Source organism: Chiloscyllium plagiosum, chromosome 5 (genome assembly GCF_004010195.1).
Source record: "Chiloscyllium plagiosum isolate BGI_BamShark_2017 chromosome 5, ASM401019v2, whole genome shotgun sequence".
In the NCBI taxonomy this organism is placed as follows: Eukaryota; Metazoa; Chordata; class Chondrichthyes; order Orectolobiformes; family Hemiscylliidae; genus Chiloscyllium; species Chiloscyllium plagiosum.
Window position 1 is genome coordinate 2,501,959 of NC_057714.1, and position 21,664 is coordinate 2,523,622.

General features: G+C 37.3%; 1 protein-coding gene across 10 annotated transcripts in view; it reads right to left on the reverse strand.

The window, feature by feature from the left end:
- The window catches only part of LOC122549662 (sodium bicarbonate cotransporter 3-like), a 157,912-nt gene that overhangs the window by 9,660 nt on the left and 126,588 nt on the right, over positions 1-21,664 (reverse strand). For 5 of the 10 annotated variants that reach the window (XM_043689478.1, XM_043689483.1, XM_043689481.1 and 2 more), the window contains 9 exons: positions 20,938-21,099; positions 16,578-16,691; positions 14,232-14,393; positions 12,972-13,223; positions 12,580-12,648; positions 12,303-12,476; positions 10,690-10,827; positions 8,328-8,357; positions 1,253-1,353 (listed from right to left, as the gene is read on the reverse strand). In XM_043689478.1, the coding sequence (XP_043545413.1) occupies positions 1,253-1,353; positions 8,328-8,357; positions 10,690-10,827; positions 12,303-12,476; positions 12,580-12,648; positions 12,972-13,223; positions 14,232-14,393; positions 16,578-16,691; positions 20,938-21,099 (1,202 nt within the window). The remainder of the gene's footprint in view (positions 1-1,252; positions 1,354-8,327; positions 8,358-10,689; positions 10,828-12,302; positions 12,477-12,579; positions 12,649-12,971; positions 13,224-14,231; positions 14,394-16,577; positions 16,692-20,937; positions 21,100-21,664) is intronic. The other 5 variants (XM_043689479.1, XM_043689484.1, XM_043689482.1 and 2 more) reach the window with 1 other exon arrangement.

Here is a 21,664-nt window from a genome sequence, read left to right on the forward strand (position 1 = left end):
TTCAGTGGTGCTCCACAAAAATCAGTGCTGTGTCCACTGTTGTTTATTATTTATATAAATTATTTGGATGAGAATATAGAAAGCTTGGTTACTAAGTTTGCAGATGACACCAAAATTGGTGAAATTGTAGACAATAAGGAAGGTTATCCAAGATTACAAAACAATCTTGATCAATTGGGACAATAGGTGGAGGAGTTTAATTTGGATTAGTGCAAGGTGTTACACTTTCGTAAGATGAACAAGGGCAGGACTTACGACAGTTAATAGTAGGGCCTTGGATAGTGTCAAACAGAAATCTAGGAGTTTAGCACATAGTTCACTGAAAGTTGCGTCACAGGTAGAGAGAGTGGTAAAGGCAGCATTTGGCATGCTTGTCTCATTGCTCAAATCATTGAATATAGGAGTTGGGAACTCATGTTGTGGTTGTACAGGACTTTAGTGAGGCCATTTTTTAGAGTATTGTGTTAGGTTCTAGTCACCCTTATATAGGAAGGATAGTATTAAATTGGAAAGAGTGCAGAAAAGATTAACAAGGATGTTACCAGGAATGGAGGGTTTGAGTTATAAGCAGAGGTTTGAATAAGCTGGGCTTTTTTTCCACTACAGCGTAGGAAGTTGAGGGGTGACCGAACAGAGATTTATAAAATCATGAGAGGTGATTGGAAAATGACTTTTCTCTAGTTTGCGGAGTTCAAAACTGGAGGACACACTTTTCAGGTGAGAGGGGAAAGATTTAAAAGGGACTGGAGGGGCAAAATTTTCAACAAAAGATGATTTGTATGTGAAATGAACTGCCAGAGGAAATCATAGATGCAGGAAGAGTTACAATTTTTAAAAGACATTTGGACAGGTACACAGATAGGAAGAGTTTAAAAGATGGATATGGGCCAAATGCAGGCAGATGGGACTAGTTTAGTTTGGGAAACTTGGTCGGCATGGATGAGTTGGACTGAAGGGTCTGTTCTGTGATGTATGATTCTATGACTAATTACCTTATCAATTCATTAGATTTTATGATCTCGTGGAATAAAACAGAAATCACCACTTCCTCTGAAATGAAAATAAAAGTTGCAAATTTCTGAACCTGATTTTATGACAATTTTGGAACACTTTAGTGATGTAATAAGATAGGAAAAACTTTTCAAACTTAGCCACATAAGTGCAATGAACAAGTTTTTCTTTTCTCACTAATATCATTAATTTAGAAGTAACTTCTTTCATTTCAATCCATTCCACATATTGTATACTGTACCTGTACTTAATACTTTTCACTGGAATCTTCAGAATATTGCCACCCTCTAAGGGGAGTTGTACTGTTCCACTTTCTGCAACTTCAAGCATTCTTTGAGCTTCCTAGAAAGATTATAAGGGACCACATTAATCGTAGGATGCCAGTTTTGCAAGTGGTAATTGTCAAATGAACATGACTTTAAACAAAAAAAAAAGAAAATTTACTATTTTCTCAACATCGGTTTCCTATTCTCTTAAATCTTGCAAATATCAAACACAGTAAAAGCTTTGCATGTTTTATTGAAAGGAGATTCACAAAAGCCAACTACCCAGATATACCAAAACATAAATCTGGAAGGGAACTCAAAATTGAGAATACTTTAAGTCTCAATTGCATTACTTCTGTCATCCTTAAAGCAAAATAATTCATTTTAAACATAAAATAGTTTTAGGCTATTCAAGGAAAAGAAATTAATACTTTTAATAGAGTTCAATAAATAATTATTGCATTAACGTACTTTCAATTTTTCCAGTAGTATTTAAGTTACAATTATTAACACGTTGCAGTACACAAATTGGCTGGTGAGTTTGTCTACATAATTACTTTTGGTGTGCAATCAATTAAGTGGCAGTAAAGCACTTTCGAGTGTCACAAATGTGATATTTATGAAGAGGGAGCTTTTCTTTTACATATTACACACAATTATAAAGAGGTACTTGAAATGAAGACTGGAATTGGTCAGACTAATTTAAAAATTAAGTGAGAGTTATAGTACAAAAGTAAATACTCCACCCCAGCAATATATAATGAAAAAGGACTGTAACAAGTTTGAGTCAAAGTTGGACATTTCCATACGACCCAGTCAACAATTTGAATGCTTCTTAAAATAAGTAATTAATATGCATCTCAAGCAAATACTCAAACTTACTGATTTAAAAATTTGTTTCATTAAGGGCAATTTTCATAACTATTGATAGAGGAATTCCAGATTTTCAGTCTGCTGGTCATAATAGAATAGGCAACAATTCTATTCCAGTGAAACAGTATTTGTTTTGTGATGAATCACAGAGTAAGAACATGGGAACATAAGTTGTTGGTTATCAGTATAAGAGTGTGGTTTCTCAATTTGTGGTGCATTATAAAATAGTATGCAAGAGGTGCAGAGTTCACATTCCAGACAGTCTCTCATTTACTGTTAATTGTTGTACAAATCATTGTAGGGCTCTCACGTGCAATTATAGTGCCCCTACCTCTTGGGCAGAAGGTCTGGGTTTAAGTTCCATCTGACAAAGATTTGTTTCATAACATCAAAATTTATTAAGGAACTAATAACAGGACATTTGAAAAGTCAGAATATAATCCATTAGAATCAGCATGGTTTTATAAAGGGGAAATAAATGTTTGAATAATTTGGTACAATTCCTTGAAAATGCAACAAGCAATATGGATAATGGGAATCCTGTAGGTACAGAATATCCCGATTTCCAAAAGCATTTGATAAGATGCCACACAGAAGGTTAATAGTCAAGGTAAAAATCATATGGGCTGAGGGCCAATTTATTAGCATGGATAGAGGATTAGCTAACCAAATGAGAGTAAAGTCTAGAATAAATGGGTCTTTTTCTGGTTGGTAAGATTTAAATAACATGCATAAGAGTGAGGTTCTCTCTTTTGGTCAAAGGAATAGAAAGATAACTCATGGAGAGAAACTTCAGAGTGCTTCATTGCAGGGAGATATGGGTGTCCTCATGCATGAATTGCAGGAAACTTGTATGCAGGTACAACGGACAATAAAGGAAGGCAAATGGAATTTTGGCCTTTTTGCTAAAGAGAAAGAGTGTAGTGAAGGGTAGTGTTGCTACAACTATATTAGTGAGATCACACCCATAGTACTGTTTACAGTTTTGGTTCCCTTGAGAGGGGATGTAGTTGTATTGGAGGCACTTCACAGAGAGGGTTCACTAGATTGATTCCAGTATTAGGGGTTTCTCTTATGAAGCAAGATTGAGTAGTTTAGGCCTATAGTCTGGAGTTTACAAGAATGGAAGGAAATCTAATTGAGATATACAAGATGCTAAAGGGCTTGGCAGAGTAGATGCAGAAACTCCTCTTCCTGTGGGGTAATCTAGAACGAGACGTCATAGTTTTAGGATAAAGGGTAGCAGATATAAAGGGAAGAGGAGACATTACGTCTCTGAAAGGGATATAAAACTGTGGTGGATGCTGAACATTGAGAAAATTTGAGTAGTAAGTAGACAGATTTGAAATTAGTAATGGATTGAAGGGTTATGGGAGTTGAGGGTATGATGAGATCAATCATGATCATATCAAACGGTGAACTAGGCTCAAACGGACTGAATTCTCTAATCCTAGTTCTTACATCTATGTCTGAATAGGTTGATTAAAATATCCATAACACCACATGAACAGGAAGAACCCATTCACTCATAAGTCTGCTCCACAATTCATTAAAATAACTGTAGATTATTTTCCTCAGTTGCTCTTCTTTGCACTATCCCATATTCAAGTATCTTTGTATCCAACCCCTCAATTTCTCTCTAATATATTTAGTCCTCTAAAAGACATAGCATTACAAAAAATTACAACATTTGAGTGAAGAAACCCCTCAGCTCAATTCTAAGTAGCCTCATTCTGATATCTTCAGTTTTAGACTCCCAGCCAGGGTAAATATTCTTGCAGCAGCTACTCTATCAAGTCTTCTATGAATTTCAACCATAAATCTTCCAATGGTTCCCAGCACCCATCAAGCCAAGCCTGATGATACTTTTCTGTGCCTTTCTAGAGGCTTCCTGAATGTTATTCCTTTGTGGATACATTTTAATCCCTCCTTACATTTTTCTTTTTCACTATGCCAATAAACTGACCTTTGAAAATACATTTCCATGTGATGGACTGACTCCTGAGGTTTACCCAACATGGAAAATCCAGTTTGTGCTAAGTATTGACAACAGAAAATGTAGAAGAATAACTAAGAATAATAATTCTTAAATTGCTCTGCCTAAGTGCAATTTCTTACTAACAGCATCATGCCTCTATATGTACCACATTTGAACATACTGCATGGAATCTATTTGTAATATTAAAGAAAAGGATTGAGGCACTGGAATGTCAGAAGATTTACTAGGATTATAATAGAATGGGTATAGAGAATAATCTCGATTATCTGAAGGACTCGGGTTTAATCGAATTCTGGATAGTTGAATGCCGGATAACAGTTTAGCTGAGCAAAGGGACCTTGTGATCTTGTCCGATAATCTGATATTTGGATAACTGAATGCCGGATAATCGAGGCTCCTCTGTACATATGGGAAAAGATGAAAAAGTGCAGTCTCACTACTCTTGAAATAAGGCAAACGGATGATCAAACAGACATTTTAAAACACTAAAAGCTTTTGTTAAATGGATATAGAATGCTTGCCTCTTAAATTTTTGTTCTTTTCATTAATATCCCAGCTGATGGTAATACTGAACAAATTAGATCCCAGAGAGAAGCAGGCTTCATAGAGAGTAAATTTTAATTTTCAAATTGGTTAACATGGTGGTCAGTCACTGAACATATTCAAAAAGGTATAAAAGTTTAGTATAAAACAAACAAATATTAAATGGAAACCTAATTAAATGTTAAAAAAAATGTTCATCCCTTTTATCTCAGCAATACTCTTACAAACACTCAAAGCTCAGTGATGTGTCACCCATATATTCACATGAAAGAATCTTACTCAGCTGACACAGTAGTAAGAGCTTCTTTCCGACAAGATTATGTGCATTCATTTAATGCCATTTTGTTCAGTTAGTGCCTCTCCCAGAGACCCTTAAAACAGATTAAGTAATGTGTGCTGAGTTATTAATGCGGATTATTGAAACTCATGTCTTCAACCACCTTGTAGAATGCCCAGCTCTTTTGACACCTTCAGTTTCTTCTCCTTCTCTCCAGCCATATGTTTAGAAACTGAGAGCAATAGCACTTCTGCCAATTTGGTGTGTGTGAGTGTGTGAGTGAGAGAGAGAGAGAGAAATGGATTTGTGGTATTAAACTTGCTGACGTTTTAGATAAAATGAGACAACTTCTTGTAAATGCTGTCTTGAACTTGTGTTTCAGAGGTACTTGTAACTTTTAAAAGGTCAGATCTTCGCAGAACTCAAACTTATAATCTATTTCTTCCCCTATATTATAACCAATATTTCTAAATAATAACTATGCATTATGAACCTTCCCCATAATGCACTAGACAGGTTGGATGGATGTTCCTGATGATGGGAGAGCCCAGAACCAGGGGTCATCGCTTAAGGATAATTGGTAAACCTTTTAGGACTGAGCTGAGGAGAGATCTTCAACCAGACAGTGGTGAGCCTGTGAAATTTACCACCACAGAAAGAGGTTGAGGGCAAATTGTTTTTGAAAAATACACAAAGAAGGAGATATAGCTCGTGGCTAAAGGGATCAAGGGATATGGAGGGGAAGTGGCATGGTAGCAGAGGGTGAGCTTAATGATCAGACATTATCATAATGAATGGTGGCGCAGGCTCATGAGTTGAATAGCCTACTCTTGCTCCTATCTTCTATGCTTCTGTGTTTAAGGAAAAGCTAGACATACATTTAGTGGATCAAGGAATAGGTTAGAGTCATGAAAGAGGCTTGACTAGAATGTGAATGCCATTGAGTGGTTGGGCTGTACAGGTGCTCTCTGTTCCATAAATCCTATGAAATCATATGTCTTCAGCTCATCCTCATGTATAAAAACAATTGCCACATTCTAAAGTAGAATATGAAAGCAGTCATTAAAGTCTCACATTATAGGATAATGAATGATTTAAAGTGATGTGCAAAAGAAACAAGAGAATGATATGAGAGAAAACCTTTTCATAGCACAAGTAGTCAGTGCATGGAAATACCTGGAAATCCTAACATGTGAACAGTTTTTAAACATGCATTAGGAAAAAAAGTTTCCCTTCGATTTATTTCCTTCCAATGCTATGTTTGACCAGTTGAAACAATTCATTTTATCAATCTATCAGTGGATACAGTTCTTGATCAGAATATAAAGTACTCTTCTTTTGCTCCTTGACAAGGCAAGAGAGTAGAAAAAAACAAGTCTAAGATGTGTAGCATTTTAAGAGGCAAGCATAGGATGAAGTATTGGAGCAGTTGCTGACCTGATAAATTTAATAGTCTGTTAAACTAAGTTTTCTTCAAAACATTTTTCAACACAAAAATTGAAGGGATACTTTCTTTTCCTAATGCATGTTTTAAAAACTATTCACATGTACATTCTCTCTGCAAACAAGTATTATTACCTAGTCACAATCTCCTGCTTTATCCCAATATCCTTGTACATGAATTCTATCAAAATAATCATGTAATGCCCCCTTGAATATCTCCATTTAACCTGCTTCCCATTAGGATTTCCAGGCATTTCCATACATGATAGGTCCAGATAAGCGGATTACCCTCGTCCTGATACTTATATGGGTCTATCTCCCAAGAACCCGAAATGAACGAATTCTCCAATGAACAGAACCATCTATGGCTATGAAAATGTTTGGATACAAATGTAATACGGAAATGAGATTTGAACTGCAGAAGTTTTGTATTTAAGTCTATCCAAAAATTAATGTTTTGACATCTCAAACTTTTCACCTGATAACATATTTATGTAGAAGTCTAAAACATAAGAGAAAAAGAAAAGGAACACTAAATCAAGTTTTGCACCATCAAACTTGATACTGCTCAGATGGTAAACAAAGCAACCAAGCTGCACACAGCAAAATTTCACAACAGGACATTACATCACTGATCAGTTAATTCAACTGACTGATAAGTGTATACCTTGACACTGCTCTCTTTTGAGCAAAAGGGTTATTTTTAAATTTTAAGAGCATGCAGAGTTGATTTAATGTCAGATTTGAATAATACACCTCTAATAATTTAGCAGAAATTATAACCCACATGAACATATTGCATTTGCACAAAGTAGACATTCTGATTAATTGCCACTCCAAACTGGTTGCTGAACAAAATTGGAAACCGAAAAGATGTAGAAATTTTCTAATAATCTTAAGTAACCCAGGTTAGAGAGAAATCACTGGCTTGTTCTAATGAATGTTTCAGAGTGGTAACTATCAACATGACAATAAGTGACTTACCTTTTAAAGATAGCAAAGGCACTGTGCAGCTTTATGCAGCATTAATAAATGAATTTAAAAACAACTTTGCAAAAATTACTACAAAAAACTACAGAAGAGCTGCACTTCCAGTCAAAGAGCAGCTTCCAAGGGACCTGGTGACATAGTTCAGTGACACAGGGTCTAATATTCCAGAACACTAGATTAATATTCTGGGGACACTGGCTCAAACCTCATCATGGCAGATAGAGAAACATGAATTCAGTAAATATCTGGAAATAAAAGCTAGTCTAATGGCGACTAATTAACCATTTCCAATGTTGTAACAACTCACCTGGTCCACTACTGTCCTTTAAAAGAAGGAAATCCTTACCCAGTCTGGTCTACATAACTCCAGATACTACATAGCAATGTGGACGACTCTTAGTTACCCTCTAAAATGACCTGGAGAGCCAGTCAGTTCAAGAACAACTAGGAATGAGCAACAAATGCTGGCCTTACCAGAAATGCCCAAATTCAATAATAAAACACTCAAAATGTTCTTTATTTATAATCAGGCCCCTTGTAGGAAATGTATAACTTGGTTTTAATCTCCACACAAAGATTTGCAAATTCTTTACAAAATTCTTTGTTGAAACACCTTACAAGTCATCCTTCATAATTTAAATATAATCCAATTAATTCATATATTTTGATTTAAAATAGAGAGGGTTGATAATCCAGAATTCTATCTTTAAATATTTAGACTGCAATAGCAAATTACCCAGTGGCAATTTTCAGACACTTGCCTTTCATTGCATCACTGTCCACAACTTAAATGATTTCTGCAGATTCAACTGGAAGCTAATAAGAAACAATTGTGCTTATGAGAAATAATGCAGAGAGATAGAATGTAACCCATATTTATCTCTCTTTATTCTGAAGTATCCGTTATAAATAACCAAAGACATACCCATGGTGGTTTAGATCCATTCTTCGTTTTCTAGAGCAAAGTGAGTGTGCAGGAGAAAAAGCAGACAGAGGTCAGTCCCTTCAGAAATTACATTAAGCAAGCAGGGCAAACTATGTGTGAACCTGTTCATCAAGTTTAAACTGCCAAGCAGAATTAGCAGTGACAGTAAAATCAAAGTGAACTAAAGCTGCAAAATCATACAAAAGCATACCTCCAGAATGTAATCATTTTGAATATCCTATTGTACATATTACCTAGTTTATGCTCTTAATAGGAATATGATTGCATTATTACAATTTCATTTTATTTACCCCCTTATCCCACTCCTAATGAAAGAACAAGGTCCAGAGATATTTTCTAATGGGAACACAATTGACACTTGCTCTGCTAAATTTGTTTGCACTGAGCAGGTCTCACATGCAGGCACATCATATAACTTACTAACGACTGACGCCTATTTTTGTACTATGGATGCAATGCAAGCCTTAAGAAAGATTTCATAGAAAATGGAATACCCCATATGGAGCAAACTTTTATCAAAGTCAATTCCTTATAAGTTCATTCATTCAAAGTAAGTATGCAACAGTTATCTGGTTGGAATCATAAATGAAGAGTTTGAGGATAAGTACAGACTACTATCCCATTTTTTATATAACAGGACTATTTCAAAAATATTTTACAAAGTTGCCCCTCCTCAATCTAGGGGAAAGGTAAATATGACTAGGAATGAAATATATACATTACCAGAAGAATAAAAAACTGGTAGCCTCAACATAACCTTCAACAACACTGACATTTTGGCTTTGAGAGTTAAGAATAAAAAAACTTTGCCACTGCAAGCAGGTGTATAATACAAATAGGGTATCAGATGATTAACAGCATTTAGTAATTTCTGTGCTACCAGGACTAGGGATTAAGGACATTTGTGGAGGACTGAGGGGAGCTGAAAGATGATGATATAGGACTGAAGGATGTTAAAACTTTGGCAAGAGGCAAGGTGTAGTTCTATGAAACCTTACACCAGAAAAATAATAAAAAGCAAAATCCAAGAATAAATTGTATATGGTTATATGAGGCACCTAATGCTGTACTAGTTTCATGCATTATTAATATAGACCTAATCTAACCCTTTACTTGCAAGAGTATGTTAATTTGTAAAACTCCAGGAATAATAGTACAAGGGCAAACCTCTGTTCACACAGGCATTGCTATTTCATTATCTTCCTCAGTGGATTTTTTTTTCTCAGTAAACAACAGAAAACGAAATTGAATTAGATACTGCAAAGGTCTGTTTTAAACAAAAGAAAATCACTGGCATATTCCATAGTTTTGCTTTAATTACAGATGCTGAGATATTTTAAAAGGAACCCACTTACTGACATGAAGTCTAAAACTTCAATTAGATGCACAATCTTTTGAATGACTTTAATAGTTTATACCCTGCTTCATACCTGAATTAGTTTTTCGGTAGTGAAACAGAAGTGCCAAATTAGAGGTAAATTATAGCCTGCTAGTAAAGTATAAAAGTTATGTCGGGTTCACGGTTATACTAAATTCACTTAATCAAACCAGAAGTCAACTTAAATACTGGGATACATTTTCTCAAATACAGTTTTGTTGTAATATACAAAAATGAACATATCAGAGAAAGGTGCAATAATTGGAAAAGTTTCGTAGCAACAGTGCCTCAGAACAAGCAAGCTAGGATGGCTCTGTAATTACAATACTGTGACTCTGCAAGCCTGGTTACTTCCTTACTTAAAAGCAGATATATTGGTTTTAAACATTTCTGGTTCAGTATAATCAAACTTACAATACAGTAAATTACTTCATATAACATAAAATTGTGGTATATAGCATGGAGGCATTTTGCTTTTCTGTATGTTATTGCAGCTTTGACTTTCAACATTAAAATAACACAAGTTACTACAACATTCACAACATGGTTTTAAACTCTGCATTGCATCCTGTTCTTGGGTGACCAAAACAAAGAGGAATAAGTAAGAGTTGAGTTTAATTATTAAAGATTGCATGCAAAGGATCTGAACAGATATGCACTTTGTTCGATTCATATACTATCCAAAATGGTGTGAACATCTAATTCAAACGAGATATGCAAACTATAAAGTAACGTTACAAAATTGCTCAAAACCTCTGCATAAAATCCTTAAATCAACAGTGAAAGGTATCTACGTAAAGTAGTTATTAGAGAGATTACCTTGACAGGAACAGCAAGAAATTTAGCAACAGGTAGAAAGCGCAGAAAGTAAGAGCTTTGTATCTACAAGCAAGCATATGATGGGACTCACTCAAAAATGATGAAAAGCCTGTTTAGATTTCAAAAGAAGGTCTGTTAATTTACCTCAGTTTCTTTCTTCTTTTTCTGCATATCTTCCAATTTCTTCTTTTTGCTCTCTGGCATTAAATCATCCAACCAGCTAAGTTCTCGTTTCGTAAAACAGAAGTCCAAAAGTTTCCGGATAAACACCAGAGCGAGAACCTGTCAATAATACAGATCTATTTGATTTATTCCTATCCTTTGTGTTTCATAATTGGTTTTCTTAGTACTTGCTGGTTGAATCTGTTTCCCTTGCCTTGTTATTTTAGCATCATCTGCCAAATATTGATTTGCTTCACTCGAGTACACCATCTTTCAAACACTTGGAATGATAAAAAGAGCAGAGGAAATCCAACGTGCAGAACTATTAGTTCATCAACTTTGGATTCAAGAAAGAAATCAATACTTTCTTAATTGGAGGAGCGGAGCAAAGAGGTTTAGGCTTTCATTAACAAACCATAAAGTCCAAAAGTATAATTACAAAAAATAATCAAAGGCTAATAATATGTTGGCCTGTCGCTCAAGGTAGTTGGGATATAAACACGAGGAAGTAATGTTGCAGTTGTCAAACTCCAGCTCAGGAACCGTGAAGAGGTTAAGGCACTGTATTACTCTGTAGATCATACTGGCTTCAGAAAAGGAATGCAACATTGATAGAAAAAGATTAAAGATGAACATTGAGTAAAAACCATGTTTTTATAGTCAAATAATTTAGACAGTTGAGGGGATGCTCTAATTGAGGAGTTTATAAAAATCAGATTTGAAAAGGAAAAACACAAGATTGGAGAGGCTAGATATACAAAGACAGTTTATTGATAGAAGAAACCTAGAACAAGGTAGCTTAATCTTAAAATAACTAGACTATTTATGAGTGAAATCAAGAAGCTGTTTTCCCTACTGCAGTATAAATTTTGAATACCATCTCCTCACATTTAAAAGATTATGACTGGTGTGCAAATTCAAAGTTTAAGGACAAAACTTATTTTTGATGGACAAAATCATTATGGCTTCCGATCAACAGTGAATAAATGGAATTGAACATGATCTCACTGAAAAGCTTAAAGAGCTCAATGTGTATTCGCTATCAATTGACTTGAATATAACCAGAGTTCTTCTTATTAGTCAAGGATCAATATTCACAATCACTATTACTTTTCAAAAGTGAGCATTATTATTGGTTCTCATAATTAAACTCTCAATGTCAAAGGTGAAAGGCTAACAACATGACTAGACTGTCAGTTAGCTAGACACTTACTTTATGATGCAGGATGCCAATAGTACAAGTTCAATTCCTGTATCAGCTCAGGTTACCATGAAGGCCCTGTCTTGGCAACCTCCCCTCTTGCCCAAAGCATGGTGACCCTCAGGCTAAATCACCACCAGTTGTCTCTAATGAGAGATCAGCCCTATCATCCTCTGAGACTGTGGCAACTTGACGTGTACTTTACTTTTCCACACCACAGCTTTCTGTCTTTGGCAGCATGAAATGTAGATTCATTACAAAGTCACTCAAACACTGCCTGTAGAGTTGTACCAGTTTACCTTAATTCAACAACTTAGAACAGTTTAAAAATCACCTACAAATTTAAGTCTACCAAATTGTTTTATAAAAATAACGATGGGAAGAATAACCTTACCATCATGGGAAAGACAACTGCAGCAGCTGTAGTCTTGATAACCCAAAGAATAACAAGACAGCTAAGCTGAATAACTGTGAAGATATGAACTTTCCACAGTGGAACATAGCGCAGGTAGATTAAGTCAGGCTGGTGTTTTGCAGGCATCCCAAACAGCTTTATACGATCAAAAAACTGGTGAAAACAAAAGGTTAACTGTCAGTAAAGGGGTAAAATTCCTAGAAGTAATAATAAATTTGAAACATTATTGGAACCATATGAAGCATAATTACAATACCTGAATGCCTTTCAAGGAAGAAACACCCATGTAGAGGAAGACCCCATAGAGCACTGGCATTGGGATAAACTTAAAACAAGAACAGTTAGTTATTAAGTAATTTGATTTCATAGGCTAGGTTCAATATTTTGCAAATGCTAAGACCTTCCACTGGGCAGTGAATGGACCACATACACTGTATAAATTTTGGATTGGTGCATAGCTGTTCATTTAAAAGTTGCTTAATAATCCAGAAATAAATTCCTCTCAAATAAGCACACATCAGAATTTCAAATTCTTCCACTCATGGAAAATGAACTTTTTTTAAAATCAGAACCCTTGCAGCATTGTTAGCTCATAAAAGCAATTCAAAAAACACTGCCTGATACCAACAACCATGCAATCAATCTTACCTTCAGAACAGAAGTCATAAAAACAGACAATCCCATTAGGACGAATATCAGTAAGCCTGTAACTCTCTGTTCTCGAATGCCGAGGAATTTGGGTTGTTCACCTGGTGCTGAGCATTCCGATTCTACTTTTAAGCTATTGACATGACTGATGGAGAGAACAGTGGCAGCCACAAACCAGGGAAGACCCATAATTGAGCATACTCCCAGCATAATAGAAACCATCAACAAATCAAGGTGATAACCACAACCTTTCTGTAAAACAATAGATGTCAAGATGTCAATTGTGTACACGTTATGCCAAAATAAAAATAAAAGTGCTTTAAAAGTTTGTAAAAGAACAGGTGGGAATGATACATTTTATCAAAAATATAAAACATCCTGAAATGACCAGTTAATATTTAATATTTGTTTCTTAATAAGAGGAGTGACTTTATTTAGAAAGGAAGTAGTCTAACAGAAGTAACTCGAAGGCGGAAGTGGGTACTGCAGATGTTGGAGATTAGAGTCAAGATTAGAGTGGTGCTGGAAAAGCACAGCAGGTCAGACAGCATCCAAGGAAACAGGATAATCGACATTTCAGGCAAAAGCCCTTCATCAGGAATGAGGCAGGGAGCCCCAGGGGTGGAGAGATAAGTGGAGGAGTGGGGGGGGCAGGCTGGGGAGAAGGTAGCTGAGAGTGCAATAGGTGGATGGAGGTGAGGATAAAGGTGAAAGGTCAGAGAGGAGGGTGGAGCGGATAGGTGGGAAGGAGGATTGACAGGTGGGACAGGTCATGAGGACAGGGCTGAGCTGGAAGGTTGGAACTGGGGTAAGGTTGGGGGAGGGAAAATGAGGAAACTGGTGAAGTCCACATTGATGCCATGGGGTAACTCTAACCCTTCTTCCCAAAGAGATAATACTGGTATCTACAGCTCTCAACAAGGCAAGAACTACCACCACATGAGGTAAGACCACATGCAATCAAAGTCCAAGAACTACCACCACATGAGGTAAGACCACATGCAATCAAAGTCCACACACTACGCCTCAATGTTAATCATTTAACAGAACTTATAAATATTGGGAGATTAGAAAATCAGATATAAACAAACAGAAATTCCCTCTCGTGTTGCTATTTAGATAATGTGCTATAAAAAAATCCACAAATATATGAAGTAAAAATTCAAATAAAGCTGAGGGAGAATTACTTCCCATCAATGTCTTGAGGAAAATAAAATAAAGATTATACAAATTTGTTAACTATTGTTAACATCTGAATACCTTCAGTTTGTGCTCTTTTCTATTAACAATAACTGCAGTTATCTGTTGATCCATGAAAATAAGGATTGTGCATAACAATGCTGGTACAAAAGCAGCAAGCAATGTCCACCAAGGGTTACCTCCAAGCGGGTCTATAAACCAACCACGATGTTTTCCAGTAGGCTACATTCAAGAGTAAAATAAACTAGTTACTAAACCCTAAATAACAAAAAGATATACAGTGAAAGCCAACAAAAATAATCCAGTTCAATTTACTGCAAATGAAACAGTGAAAAAAAATTCTTTCACATACAGGTAGCTCCAGTATAACACGTGTTTTGGCAGTGCAATTTGGCTATAACGTCACTAAAAGATTAGGGAATGTCATTTTGGAGAACACTTATTTCCATTGGCAATGGCGCAATTTCAGCAGGGATTGGTTCGCGCATTTTGTTCTGTGTGTGTGCGGACGTGCATGCCGAAATCTCTGCGTCATACTCCACATGCTCCACTGCCCACCAATGCACAAATGTCCGTACCAGTTTTTGAGCCATTCTGCACATGTGCAACGTCAGCATTGAAGTGTCTGAGCCATTCTGTGCATGCGCAATGAGAGCTCCGGCCTTAATGCCGTTCTGCACATGCACCAATGTCAGCTGCTGACAGCAGCTTTCCGTGTGAGGTACAGTATAGAGATTTTTAAAAATGTATTGTGCTAAACTTACTTTTGTTAATAAATATGATTTCAACCTTCATTCAGGCTGTGCTATATTTTGCGTTTCACTTTTGGATGATTTTTGAGTGATCATGAGTGATTTTTTTTTGCTGGTTTGCCCCCAGACCCACTTTTCCCATAGGTCCCATCATTTCTATTAAGTGAGGTTTCACTGGAATGCAACAACAGCGTTATAGGAGAACTACCTGTATTTCAAAATGTGCAAGATATTTCTGTACCTGCACATTAAAAGTTTATTTCCTTACTGTTGAAAACAAATAGCAAATCGGCTGTGCAAATAGTAAAAGATTTATTTTAAAATCCTTTCAAATATCAGAGTCAGAATGCATTTAAATAGAGAAACAAAATAGGAGCACAGTAGGCTGTTTGGCTGATCATCCAACTCAAAAGCCTAATCCCATTTCTTCCTCCCATATCGTTTGATCTCTTCAGCCAACTCCTTGTTGAAAGCATACAAAGTTTTGGTCTCAATTGCTTTCTCTGGCAGCAAAATCCAAAGGCTCACCACTCTTTGGGTGAAGAAATCTCTCATCTCAGTCTTAAATGGTTTACCCCATATGCTTAGACTATGACCCCTGGTTCTGGACTCTCCACTCATTGGGAGCATACTTCCTGCAACCACCCTGTCTAATCCTGTTAGAATTTTATTGGTTTCTAAGATCCCCCTCATTCGTTCGAAAGCCAGCGAGTACAATTCTGACCGATTCAACCTCTCCTTGCACTTGTCCGCTTGCTGCATTGCACATTTACCTTCAGTGACTGGTGCAAGAGGCCTTCTAGGTCTCAATGTACATTTCCCCCCTCTCAATTTATATTAAATTATATAATAATCCAGCTTCCTGTTTGTGCTCCTACAGTGGATAATCTCACAATTATCCACATTATACTGCATCTGCCATGCATGTGCCCATTCATTTAGCTTGCCCAAATCACAATGAAATACCTTTGCATGTTCACAGTTTACCCTCTCACCTAGCTTAGTCTCATCTCCAAATCTGGAATTATTACATTTAGTTCCCTCATCTAAATCATTAATATATAGTGAATAACTGATGTCCCAACACTTATCCCAGCAGTACCCCACTAAGGAATGGGTGGATAAGCAAAAATTACATCACCAAGCTATGGCAAATGAGTAGCTAATTTCCAGAAAGAAAGTTCTTCCGGTCAATAGCTGTAGGTACCAAATTTCCTGCTTTTCGATGCAACAGAACAACTTTTCTACAAAAGGAACAGTGCAACAATCGTCAAGCTGACTCATTTTATCTCCGTCATACTAGGAAGCACTTTTGGACATACAAGTGCAATCTCTTCATTCACTCCCTTAAATAATGCTTCAAATCATTGAGAACCAGAAGCATTAAAAAAGGGGAAAAAAAACAGCCTTTAATACAATGACCAATAACTCTCCTTAAGTTGGTTATGCAGCACTGCATCAAATGCCTTCTGGAAATCCATTTATACCTCTAGCATTACCCACATCAATCCTCTGATCTCTTCAAAACAACTACAAAGCATTACAATTACTACTTCGTGATTTTAATACACATATTTAATGATAAATATATAAAACATGGCTTTAAAAAAAAACTAGCATGTTAAGGGAGACTTTACAGTAAAGAAACTCTTACCTCAAACTTGTCAGGTACTTTAAGCTTTGGCGAAGGGACTCCAACAAGAAAGTCGATCAATACCATAATTAGTATGGTAAGAAACACAGCAAAATCACTGATAATGGCTCTCACCTAAAATTTCAACAAAACTTGTTAAATATATTGCTGTAAATGTTTAAATTTTTTACTTTAGCTTTTCGGATCGTAAGACCCTACAACGGATAGAGAGGACAGCTGAGAAGATCATTGGGGTCTCTCTTCCCTCCATTACAGATATTTACACCACACGCTGCATCCAAAAGGCTAAGAGCATTGTGGAAGACCCACACACCCCTCACTCAAACTCTTCTCCCTCCTGCTATCTGGCAGAAGATACCGGAGCATTCGGTCTCTCATGGCCAGATTGTGCAACAGTTTCCTCCCCCAGGCCATCAGGCTCCTTCACACAGTATGATCGGAATCTTTTCCATCTGAAATTCTTTGCACAACTTGGAATTGCTGTTCGAACAAGGTCGATCATTCTTTTATTACATTGTAATTTGTGTGTTTTGCACTTCTTATGAACTTTATGCCACCCTTTGCATGATCATGTAGTTTGTGCTGTCCATGTAACACATTGGTCCTGGAGGAACGCTGTCTCGTTTTTTTACTGTACCAGGTGTATATGGTAGAAATGACAAATAATGCCAATCTACACTGTGGTAGCAAACACTGATTGCTTTCAGAAAAATCAGGATTTCAAATGGCCTTGGAGTCAATATTTAAAAAAGCACAACTGCAGGCCACTTCCACAAGTTAATGTATTAAAAGTGCTTACTTGAATGTGAAGCTGCAGTGCTCTTTCCAATCCAATGAGTGCTTGCACCTCTTTTCTATCCCATTTGTATTCCTTTCCCAGTACTCTTTAAAAGAACTTTTAAATCAAAACACTCCAGCAGCTAGTATTTATTTTTAAACTAACAGCCGTAACCTTATTTCCCCTGTTGAAAGGGTTGGAGATTTGAATATCTTCAGATCATGACCCTTGGATCTTCCAGGCCCTTAAGAATATGTCCAATTATTGAATAAATCTGTGACTCCACACTGCAGGTTAAGACCATTGGAACATAAAAAAATAGGATCTATTTGAATGGAGTAAAAATTAAAAATGGCCTCATTTAGTATTCCTGCCTGCATAATTCATGCCTACACATTTCTCCTTGCTGACAAAAATGGAACCCTACTGAAAATTGATGTAGGACTTCCACACATTGGTCCCATCCACCAATTGTAAAAGGGTCTCAGTGGTCAGCCTAACTCTGCAAACGTCTGGGCCATAGGGTCATCATTATAGCTGGTAGCGGCATGCATGACAATTAGTGAATGGGGTTTTATCTTCATCATTGTCCTCCTGATCTTCCATCAATGTCTGACAGGTTGCAGTTTTTGGGGTACATAAAAGAAGGATGCATTGCGAGGAAATGAGAAACCAGAAGTTTAAATGTCTTAATGATCAAAGTGCAGGTAACCCACGAGGGGAAGCGAGATGAGAGGGAGGAGGATTGGGTATGAACTCTGTCATAGTCACTCAAACAATGATGGGTCCCTTATCCTCCATCAACATGTGGAACTGCAATTAAGCCTATCCACCTGCCACTCAATGCTGTCCCCTGTACTTGGACAGCATAGCAACCATGGGTGAAAAACTGGCAGTGTACGCAACTGTAAAATTGTAGCATGAATGTCGCAGGAGCGCTCAGTGCATGAGGGCAAGGGAAAGCTCTGGATGTGTAAAATGGGGCCTACTTTACAAAGGTCGGTTGTGGTAAAGTGAATGGACATCTCGCATTAAACATGAGTTTTGTAGTGCATTTACAAGCATTTGACATTTGAAAAAAACTTATTCACTCACCACTCAAGATCACTGAACATTTTGTGGCACTGATCCAGGTATTCACGATTGGTTTGTTACCAGGACTACTATGACTACAAAAGTCTACCTAGTGTCTCCCATCCATTATGGGAATCTGTTTCCTCTGACAACTTCCTAAAGGTTCCAGTGCTTATGACAGTCTAGCTGCATTTTGTCTACTTTGCTACTTTTGACAGTTTTTCAGAGGAAACACATTGCAATAATGACTTCAGGCACCCTATTCCAGTCAAAATGCCATCTTTAAGAGATGAAAGCTGTTTTCAAATAGCACGTATTAATTTGAACTTCTATTCAAACTTTCACATTTTACAATACCTCCAGCTTAGATATTCAACCACACAACATATATTTAATGCACTTTGAATGCCGCACACATTGCCAGGATAAAGTTTGGGAATTGGCTGTGTTGGAAGCAATAGGCTTGGGTTTAATCATATATTGTGGTCAGAAAGGGGAAAGACAACAATGATTTAGATATTTGAGTGCGTGTGTTTAATGCTTTTACATGTGTCGAGTAAAAATAAATCAATAAAAATGGCATTGGTAAGGGCGTCAATGGCCTGAGATTAGTAATGTTTTGAAGGTTGTGGTTGCTTAGTGTTGCTGTGGAAAATTTATTGGACTGGAAACTTAGCTTGGGGTCAAGTCCGTCCCATAATTGCAAATAATCCAGTTGCATGACAGTTGAACTTTTCAAAGGCATGAAGAAAAAGGCCTTTCCATCGTTAGCTGAATGAACTGGTCATAAATGGGGATATTTGCCAATGTTTGCTCAATGTTCAGCGAAATTTTGGATGCTGAACCAAACCATGTTCAAGTGCATCAGGATCTGGACAATATCCATACTTGAGCTATTAAGTGACAAGTAACATTCATACTAGGCAATCACTGTCTCCAATAAGAGACAATCTAACTACCATCCCTTGACATTCAGTGGTGTTCTACATATATACCTGTATTTAAGTCAAATTACCCACCAACAACCTGGGGGCTACCATCGATCAGAATCAACTGGACTTGCCATTTAAATACAGTGGCTACAAGAGCAGATCAGAGACTAGGAATACGGCAGCAAGTAACTCACCTCCTGACTCTCCAAAGCTTTGCCCCCCATCTGCAACGTACAAGTCAGGAGTGTGATGGAATATTCCCATTTGCCTGAATGGGTGCAGCTTCAACAACACAAGCAGTTTGACACCATTCAGGAATAAAGCAGCAAGTCGACTGGCACCACATCGACAAGCATTCACTCCCTTCAATAACATTCAGGGGCAGCAATGTGTACTATCTACAAGATACACTGCAGAAATTCACCAGAAATCTTTAGACAGCACCTTCCAAACTCTCAACCATTTCCATCTAGAAGGACAAGAACAGTAGATACATAGAAACACTACTTCCTGCAAGTACCCCTCCAAGCCACTCACCATTCTGACTTGAAAATATATCTCCATTGCTTCACTGTCGCTGAGCTAAAATCTTGGAATTCCCTCAAGGGCACTGTGGGTCTACCTACAGCACATGGATTGGGCAGTTCAAGAATTGTGGGCGGCACGGTGGCACAGTGGTTAGCACTGCTGCCTCACAGCGCCTGAGACCCGGGTTCAATTCCCGCCTCAGGCGACTGTGTGGAGTTTGCATGTTCTCCCCGTGTCTGCGTGGGTTTCCTCCGGGTGCTCCGGTTTCCTCCCATAGTCCAAAGATGTGCAGGGTCAGGTGAATTGGCCATACTAAATTGCCCATAGTGTTAGGTAAGGGGTAAATGTAGGGGTATGGGTGGGTTTCGCTTCGGCGGGTCGGTGTGGACTTGTTGGGCCGAAGGGCCTGTTTCCACACTGTAATCTAATCTAATCTAAATCTAATGCACTACCTTCCAAGGACAACTTAGGGACAGGCAATAAAGGCTGGCCCGTCAACAATATCCATGTCTCGAGTGAATAAAGAGAAAATTGTAGTTTCAAGACTGGATATTGGACAAGCAATGTAACTACAGAGTGTGGAAGGGTTGAGACTGTACCACTATCAGCATAGATGAGGAACCTAACTCCATATCAGCTGATTTGTCACTAAACAGCAATATCTCAATGAGGAAGAGGGGGGAACCAAAGACAAATACTTAAGGGACTCTAAGATCAGGAACATAATCTACTGCTAGAAATGCACTAACTACAAAAGTGAAAGGACAACAAAAGGAAAGAGAGTTGAAGAAGAACTATGATCGTTTGCATTAACAGTTGTAGATTGGGACAGATAATGTTTCGCAGTCAGTTACAAAGATTATCTTATGTGCCAATGGCTAGTGCTATTTCATGCCCCAACAGGGATGGAAGTCTTGCTGGTGAGATTCAGTGTTGTGAAAAGACAGACCAAAAAGGTTAGAAAACATTTAAATAGAGTAGATTAAAAAAGTCAAATTCCAGCTGTTAGGATTGTTTACATTGAAACACAGGATGTATTGCTTCCTACCTTTGTTGGGAAATAACGTTTGGTTTTGAATTGCTTCAGGAAGGAGCAGAGAAAAAACGTTGCGAAAAATAAAATAATTGACCAGAAGAGGACATCAGGAACGTAGGGTCCATTTTGTCCACATGCTGGTCCAACAAACATTCCACCATATCTTTGACATTTCTAAGAAAGAACACACAAATTAAATATATATTAATATATAAGAGGATGTAAAAATGAGCATTTCGACAGTGCTCAGCAAACAAAATACTGGAATTTTCACAACATGTACTCGTAGGAAGACAATGTTTGTGTCCATGTGTCCATATGTCCCTAAGAATCACATTGACCAAGTTATATTGATATACTATATACACACCTGTATAAAAATTGACCTCATGTTAAAGTTGAATCTTGACTTTTGGCTTAAAAATTTGTAATTATTAATTCACCTCCCGTAAAAATAGGCCTTCATTTTCAGGGAACAAAGTGATTAGCAGTCCATTCCTCTGGCAAGCCTTCTCACTTCACCAAAAAAAAAAGTAGCAGGCAGGAGATGATATCCAGGAACATCTTGTCGATCTGCTTGTCCATCAGTTTGAACTGTTGCTTTGCTAACATTGAACTATCCATGATGGCAAAGATATCACAAAAGGTCCATAACCAACAAACAATTTGCCAAGTTCAACCTATCACCAAGGAACTCAAATTAACAGGTCAATCTGTCTAACTAAAGCAGACCAAACCC